At 37.0% G+C, this 8,419-nt stretch overlaps 1 protein-coding gene across 3 annotated transcripts; it reads right to left on the reverse strand.

Moving 5' to 3' along the window:
- Positions 1-395: 395 nt before the first annotated feature.
- On the reverse strand, positions 396-7,383 carry LOC105779492 (auxin response factor 19). Of its 3 annotated transcripts, none has more exons than XM_012603271.2 (14): positions 6,785-7,383; positions 6,427-6,548; positions 5,618-5,716; positions 5,456-5,512; positions 5,198-5,353; positions 5,036-5,120; positions 4,803-4,893; positions 4,455-4,619; positions 4,210-4,326; positions 3,840-3,915; positions 3,604-3,742; positions 1,387-3,191; positions 1,020-1,210; positions 396-867 (listed from the first exon to the last, which is right to left on the reverse strand). In XM_012603271.2, the coding sequence occupies exons 1-14, from the start codon at positions 6,846-6,848 to the stop codon at positions 732-734; spliced, it is 3,303 nt and encodes a 1,100-aa protein (XP_012458725.1). In that variant the 5' UTR covers positions 6,849-7,383; the 3' UTR covers positions 396-731. The 3 variants fall into 3 exon arrangements, with proteins under 3 accessions (XP_012458725.1, XP_012458721.1, XP_012458726.1); XM_012603267.2 differs by having other exon boundaries at positions 4,210-4,332; XM_012603272.2 differs by having other exon boundaries at positions 4,210-4,332; positions 6,427-6,608.
- Positions 7,384-8,419: the final 1,036 nt, after the last annotated feature.

Consider the following 8,419-nt stretch of genomic DNA (forward strand, 5'->3'; position numbering starts at 1 on the left):
CCAGATATACCTCCTGTGCTTGCTGCTCAAATAAGGAATGATGGTCAAATTTTGCTTTATAGTTATGATGCTATTTTGTAATTAATATTTCTTTTTTTTTACAAAATATATATACACACAAAGAAATCACATTACACCAATAAAAAGTAAATGATAAATTCTATGCAATGCTACAAATAAATAATAGAAGGATCTTCTCCAAAAAAAGGGAAATCGAAATGAGGAGTCCAACCCCAAGACCCAGGCAGTAGCCAGGTGGTTTTTTTTTTTCCTTTTGGTCATTGTTAATAGCCATTCATAACAATGAAATTGAGAGCTCCTTTGTCTTGTTTCCATTTCACATAAGAAAAAACAAATCAGGAGATTAATACACACAAAAAAAAAAAAAAAAAAACTAAGCGATAAATTCATGATTTTTCCTTTGTACAAATATTAGAGTATAGTTGAGGATAATATAAAGGGTCAATCAATCCAAAAGCAAAAGAGAAAAGAAACTGGAATATCAATTTCTTAACATAATCAAACCTAAGGTTAAGCTGGATTCTTAAACAAAAGCTCAACCGCCCCTTCTAGGCCACAGTTTTCCTCTTCTGCTTCTATTATATTGTCATCTCTTCTTTTACTGCAGAAAGGATATGCTGAAAATATATGACATATGGAAAAGCAATGAAATCCTACAAACCGCATGAGCCCCGAACTACTGATGGACCTTAGCTTGTAACCATACTAGTTTATGCATTCCCATTGCCAGAGCTGCTACAGGCTTGATTAGGCAGGACAGAGTTCCCAAACTCTCCATCCACGCTCATCTGCTGGACTTCCTGAGGGGAGAGTATTTTGATGCATCTGACACAGTTGATAAACTCCCTGTAACGGAACAGATGTAAAACTGTCAGAAAAGCACTTATCTCAAATGTTACAGTATTTAATTTCCATTTCATCAATCAGGTCTAATGGCTCAGATCATGTTCATTGGGGCAAACAATGTAATATATTAAAAGAGAAGCAAAAGGGCTTACTCCCATGGGTCATCTCCTACTAGCAGAACATCATTCTCGTGATCCACATAGACTAGTTTCCAGCCTACTCTCCCTCGGTCTTCCAGCTGCCCCTCAATTCCAAACCTACGAGCCAAATCTTGTTTGAGCTCATCATAACCTGAATAACGAGTTATATCTATTGATCTTCCAACAGCTCCACGTTTGTATACCTTGTAAAGGTAAATACATAAAATTAGAATCCTTGACGAATGAGAGGACAAGAAAAATTATGTGATGTGTGTGAGTGACAAGTTGCACACACACTTTAGGGGACTAGGGTTCAAAAGGTAGGGATCACAGATAGAGAGATCAACTCAATGTGATTGTTAAATTTAGAATAACAAACCTTGGTATATGTTCGCAATCTCTGAAATTGTGATGGTGGGGTCCATCCACTGCGGTTTATGAAGCTGCTATGGTTTATAGTGGGATCAATGGAGTTAAACGCCATATCTGGAACTCTATATGACTGGGAAACCATTGACGAAGAAAGTTCTTGCTGAGTATCTTTAGGGTTTTCATAGCTGGCAAGTACCCCTCCCGAAGAGAGGTGATTTGAAAAATCCTTCCCCAGTCCCATCATGCCTTTCGCAGACAAAGTGTCAGAATTCATGGACATCTCAATTTGGCTATCCATATTATTGCCGTATGAAACACTATTCCTTGGATATGCCTGAACTTCTCCGTCTTGACTTGTATCTCTCAACAACATTGTTTGAGGGTTGTAAGACGGTGTGTTTTGGTGCAAATGAACATCACTTTGAGAAAGGCAAACTGAAGTTGTAGAAGATGATGTGTCCAAACAATCTGCATGTGCTGTAGCACCATTGATACAGTTTTGCGGGGCAAAAGAGCCTTGGTTTTGACTCTTGGAGATATTCAACAAGGGTTTAACAGACTTTTGCTGCTGTTCTTTAACCATATTAGCCTTAGTTGACATCGTCTCCACGGCATTAGGATTCAATACTGTGGCAGTAGACTGACTGATGTCATCTCCTAACCCAGTACTCCTGTGGACTCTGCTGTCTATCATTGGTTGAAGAACACTTGGACAGTTTGTAGATGGCGAAGTGGAGCATGATGGATTATCATCAGTAATCACAGAAGGTGCGGCTACAGCAGCAGACATCATTACACTACTAACAGCTGTGGAGAACTGATTTGTTGCTGTAGTTTGGAAGGGACCTACAAGACCAGGAACTTCAGGTAGCATTCCAGTTTGTTGTTGCTGAACTTTTGACTGCAGAGGCGGCTGAGAGAACCAAACATTTGCCTGGCTGTTATTTTTAGGCATCTGCTGTGGGGCAACATTAGATTGAGGTAGCAAGGTAGGTATGTTTTGAGGCATCTCTAACACTTGGCTAGCTGTCACAGAACTAGAGAAGCTCTGAGACGCATCTAACAGCTGCCTTTGTTGATCTTGGGGTTGGGCAAGTTGACCAGGCTGCTGAAGTGCAGATTGCTGTGCCAAAAGCAACTGTTGTTGCTGCTGAAGTTTCTGCATCAGTTGAAACTGGACCTGGTTGTCAGGCACTTGTAAATGCTGGTTGAGTGGATCAGGCAGCTGGGAATGCATTAGGTTTTGCAGATGATTTGGGCCCACAAGATGCTGCTGCAGGTTTTGAGGAAGACTTAGAGGGAGTTGATGAGTTGGATTAGATGTTTGCTGCTGCTGAAGGATATTGTTACTTTGGACAAGGGCTTGAGGCTGCAAAACTTGACTAGAGGGTAGAGGCTGAGCAACCAAATTTTGCCTCGACTGCTGAGTCATGTCATTCAGCTGTTGCGGCTGAATAATGGATCCCAGTGAGTTCATTGTAGATGGTAGCTTTGGAACTTGATCAAGTTGCTGCACTTTCTGAGGTAGCCTATGAGCATTGAACTGTAAGTTGTTGGGTTGAGGCATTTGTGGTGCTGAAAGGCCCATTTGATGGGAAAGATCTGCTCCGTCAAAGTTTTGCATAGTAGACCCAGCCAGAGACTGCATGAAATTTGGCTGCATAGAGTTTGCCAGCAGAGGATTTTGCTGCATGTTCATCCACTGGACCAAGCTAAGCCCTGGATGGGCATCGGAATCCTTCAGGCATATATCATCACCAAGCCAAGGCATTGGCCTCTTGAATAGATTATCTAAGTCGGAGTATTCATCAGCTGCAAAATTGGTAGGCAAGGTATGCAGCTAAACCGTGTCAATAAATGAAGGATAAAAATGTTAAAGAATCCAATCATCAGCATAACACACTGAGAGAGTGCGATATTTAATAGACCAAAAATATCAATCAACATGGGAGAAAAGAAGGAACATATTCCTAAACCTGGCCCCAATCAATTTGCAGCACTCATTGCACAATCACAATCAGCAGATGCTATTTACTCCTAATCATTTCCACTCTACAGAAGGCAAAGTATCTGAGGGGGAAGAAGGCATACAAACAACCAATAGAAGGCAGCCAGGGTACTTCCGGGGAACAAAACTCCCTAAGTACATGAACTTCTAAGAAACTATTCTGGCATAAAAATAGAACTTGATTATGCAATGATAAGAGGCTATAAGATCTACTACCCGGCATTCCAGGTTGCCTAGGGCGCTTAGATCTGAACAATGGAGATGGACAGATGAAAAATGGAGCTGTAACTGGTTCGATTTCCCAAATGGATACTCGATTACGTCTTTCCCCAGCAGTTGACTCGTCCCAGCCAACCTATTGAGTTAAAAACATCATCACTAAAAGGAAAACACTCGTATTGCTATCATAAATATAATGGAAAAAAAAACTACAAATAGTTATGAAAAATTACCTGCAAATTATGCCATTGTGAGTTTTTCCATCTTACAGGGTCAATATCGCTGATTCCTGTAATTGTACCCATATACCTGAAGGGAAAAAGAGTTATTCCAACCATTTTTTTAACAAACGGACAAATCAAAAGTTTCTGATCCAAGAAAGCAATCAGACTTCTTAATGCTCAAGTCACATCTAAACCAAGGTTTACAATTTCCAAGTTCAATATCAAGTAAGGCAAACAGTAATTTAAATGCTTAAACATCTCTATTTGAGTTTGCCAACATGAGAGCCATAGTTAACATCCACTTTTATAACTCAATATATGGCTAATTCAGAGATACTAATCAATAATAAAAAATGGACAAAGGCTTGAAATACACTACCTTCTTGTTCCTGACTCCTCAGTTTCAAACATCATTCGAAAGCGCATGCCAGGTGATATTTGATGGTTGTACACAGCTTTATAGTACTTGGCTAAAGGAATAACAAATTCAGATAGGCTAGCCCTAAAAAACAAAGATTATTTTAGAATGAAATATGGGAGAGAAATTCTCTTCAGTAATATATACTAATAAACTCTTTTGACAAGGCTGAACTTATTTAAATGTGAGAAAGTTATTGCTTGGACCTTGGGTTATAAAACACGGTAAAGGGGCTATTATTTGCTGCTGCATGAGCAGCTGCAGCGAGGATGCCAATATGCATGCTATCACTAGACAGTACTGATGATGATAGATTGGCAGGTTGCCTGTTAGCACGCCTTATACCCAAGAGAAGCTGCTGTGTTTCATCTCTGCTCACAAATTTTGAACATCATCGTAAGAGTGATAAAACTGCCTTTGTTTTTTCTCTTTGGAAGGGAGCAGTAAAACCATAAAGTTAAGTGATTTGACAATGTTTCTGTAAATAAAGAGACATTTAACTTTGTGAAATCAGTAATTAAAAATAAAGATTCAAGCAGAACCATTACCATTACCTAATGAATAAAACTGAGTCACCAGCAAAAAGTCTCTTTCCACTAACAAATAGACTCCATCCTGTTGTAAGCAAGTGGCGCTGTGGTTTTCCTGAAATTAAAAACGAGGGGATGGAATTAAATAGATAATGTGTATAAAGCACAAGCAAAAGCAAAAGAATTATTAATAATACTGTAATGGCAATCCATAGATACAACAAGTGAAAGTTCTCAAGGCAACAAAATGAACATACCACGATAGATATGGCGGAACTTCCAGACATTTTCATGCAGATCCCTGGCCTCAAGTTCTTGAGCAGGTTTTTGCATCGAGAAATCCTGTCCAAAGAATCAGGAAAGGGATTAATATCTAAAGTTAACACAACCAACCTTCTAGATTAAGTAAAATTGCTTACAAGAGGAGGGAAAATCTTTTCGGCGGCACGTCGAGGAACAGAAAAACCTCCATGAGTGCTCGTATCACTTGCTGTCAACGTCTTACAGAAGAATTCCGGTTGTGGCTTATTTGACTTCAGAGAAAGATCTGATCTCAGTAACGCCTCCTTATCAAACTGCATAAAAATGTCAATAGGTTAAGTTCTTACATCCACTTACATATTCAAAACTCTATGATATAAGATTCTCCTAGGCATTTAGGATTATAAGCTCTTTACAGAAGAAACAGGCTGGAGGGTCATCTGAGCATAGACTTCATCTGTCTCTGGGTCTGCCTGCAAAACCAGTCAAGAAAAAGTGGAGAAACTGAATTTGAAAGCTCTAATCAATATTTCTAAAAGGCAAAGAAACAAAAGAAAGAATGAATTAGGCAGCAGTACATGCAAGGTGACATTATGAAGGAGACATAATAGCTTAGAAGGAAGATTTGGGTAGTTCAGAATTTGAGCATCCACATCTCTCTTCATAGATGCTGCAACCTGAGATTGGGATTTTTATTGAAGTTAGTACACATATTTAACCAAGATGAAGATTAAATGTTAAAACAAACAACTTCTTTCATGTTCCCTATCGTCATGAAAATATATATATCGGAATAATGCGACTTCTTACCACGATAAAATGTCAACTACCTGCTTAGTATCTACTAAACCAAGTTTTCAAAATCCCCATGACAACAACACTCAGGAAATGAACAGGGCGCAACTGACAATGGGAATAGAAGAATAAAAGAGCTGCTGTAAATGCAGTGACAGTAGTATTGCTTTGAAACCAATATGGCAGACGGTGCATATATAGTACTAGAAATGCGAACCAATTGTTTCATAACTATAGTAAATAAATGCACAGAATAGAAGGAACTAAAATTTCTTTTGTCACCAGTAGTATAACATAAGCTACAAGTATGGTAATTCAACTATATGAAAACTAATAAAATTACAAAGACAAAAAGGAAAATTATTCCAAACATTATGTTCTCCTCCCAACTACCTCTGACACGATTCAACACCCAACTACTTGAGTAAAATTCTTACACGAGTTATTAATAAGCAAATAAAATTACCCATATTCATTTTTATATTTATTTATAAAAGAATGGAAATCACTAAAAAAAATAGAAAAGGAAAGAAAAAATTGTTGTAGTTATTGAATGATCCAATTAATGTAAGAGAGTTGGCAATTAGTTTACCTGTTCACTGTGACCTTGAGGAAAGTAGACAACATGGGTCCCAGCAGCCGGCAGGTTCACCAGCGGCCCAGCACACGCCTGCCATAGCTCCGGGTTGATGTGCCTTCTCTCCGGCGCTTCACCTGCATCATCACTCAAGCAACCATCTGTCAACTCGCGTTCCCCCATTTTTCACTCTTTCGCTGGTTTGTTTTCCGTGGAAAATGAAAAAGAATAAACTTTATTTTTCGATTTTAAAGTAGGGATCGATTGAGAGATGTAAGAAATTAGACCTTTTTAGCATAAACAAAGTGAAAAGTCAAAACAAATAAAATCAGTGAAAGGGAAAAAAAAAAAAAAAAAAGAAGAAGAAGCTGACCTTCAGCTGAACCCGGAGCTGCCGGGTTGGATGTAGATTCAACTCCGGCGGCTACCACATTCATTGCTTTTTATTTTATTCCTTCAACTTTCAGACAAGAAACAAAATCTAAACATTTGAGCCACTCATCTCCGATTTGCTTGAAATATAGATTGAGCAAAAGACACTAATAAAAAACGTTGCTGGTTAGCTCAGATCAGCTTATTTAGTAAATTCAAACAGTAGAACTAGAAAAGATAAAATCTTAATTTCTCAAAAAGGAAAAAAATTCTAAGCAGCAAAAGAGAAAAAACCAACAACAACAGAAACAAGAAGGATTCCGGTAAGATGGCTGGAAAAAAGGAGAAAAAGTAGCCGGCCGGGAAAACAGCAGACAAAGGGACAGTAATCTAAAATGTTAAAAATAACATGGGTTTTGAGCTTTGAAGGAATTGTAAAGTTTGTCAAAGACCGAATGCTGCAATTTTCAACTACATACAATGAAAATATACCCACACATTTCCCTTCCTAATCCTTTGTTTTTGTTTTCCTTCTTGGTTCTCTCAGCTCTCTCTCTCTCTCTCTCTCTCTCTCTCTCTCGCTCTATCCATCTGTATTTTCTGTATATTTTCATATTAGGTAATAAAGTCCACCAATCGTCATCCATGTAAGTTTTTCAATTTTTTAATTTTAGTCCTCAATTTTTATACTTTACTAATTTAGTCCTGATTTTACATAAATATTATAAACAATTAAAATTCTTTTAATTTTACAGAATTCAAACTTAAAAACTTTTCTCAACTTCTCCTTCACCCTTGTTTCTGCCTTCCTTGTCATCGTCATCGTAGCATAGTTGTTCCCTCGCCTTCCGTGTCGAGTCTCGCTGCTAACGTCAGTCCAATTACACGGGCTTTAATCGGCGGGGGTCAAAATAACCCAATCATGGAGCCATCCATTTGGACCGTTACGCTGAGAATCTCTGACCCGAATCAGGATTTTGCGAGTCTCCATTGCAAGAGACCGCAAAAGCGAAAATTTATAGAACCCACAGAAGAAAGAAAATCAAAGTATTGAAATCTGAACTTCTCATTTCAAAGCAAAAAAAAAAAAACAATTGAAAGATCATGGCTTTCTTACAGGTTTGCATTTTCTTTTTTTATACTTTTTTCAAAAAAAATTGTATTTTTTTAATTTTAATTTTTTTAGGTTTTTAAAAACTTTATTCAATTTTGATTTATATGTTAACTTTTTATGTATAAATATTTATATTTTTTATTTAATTTTTTAAAATTTATAAAGATATAAATTATTAAAATAGTGAAATTACTTTTTTACTATTGTAAAAATATATAATTTAATTTCGACCCCACCCAACAAAATTTTCTAGCTCTACCAACATTGTCAGTTTAAGAGGACATGAGTTCAAACGCGTTGAACTATATTTATCCTCTTATTTAAGAGTTGAAAGAAGTTATGAATAGTCCTAATTATTGTATAAAAAAATAATCATATTAAAAAATTTTAAAATAATTTTATTTATTTTTATTTTATATCAAATTACAGTCAAAATATTAGACTATATAAAAGTTATAACTAAATTTATCATTCTACCAATTAAAAAAGTGCCACGCCATCCTTAATTTAGTCACTTAACAG

The sequence above is a fragment of the Gossypium raimondii genome, chromosome 4, assembly GCF_025698545.1.
Source record: "Gossypium raimondii isolate GPD5lz chromosome 4, ASM2569854v1, whole genome shotgun sequence".
NCBI classification, from domain to species: domain Eukaryota; kingdom Viridiplantae; phylum Streptophyta; class Magnoliopsida; order Malvales; family Malvaceae; genus Gossypium; species Gossypium raimondii.

What these genes read in the sequence shown, in the direction of transcription:
- LOC105779492 (XM_012603267.2), bottom strand. Translation starts at nt 6,848, where the DNA reads ATGAATGTGGTAGCCGCCGGAGTTGAATCTACATCCAACCCGGCAGCT. An exon ending in TTCATAATGTCACCTTGCAT is followed by an intron (nt 5,513 to 5,617) that starts GTACTGCTGCCT and finishes CTGGTTTTGCAG; the next exon opens with GCAGACCCAGAGACAGATGA. An exon ending in ACCGTGTTTTATAACCCAAG is followed by an intron (nt 4,333 to 4,454) that starts GTCCAAGCAATA and finishes TTTGTTTTTTAG; the next exon opens with GGCTAGCCTATCTGAATTTG.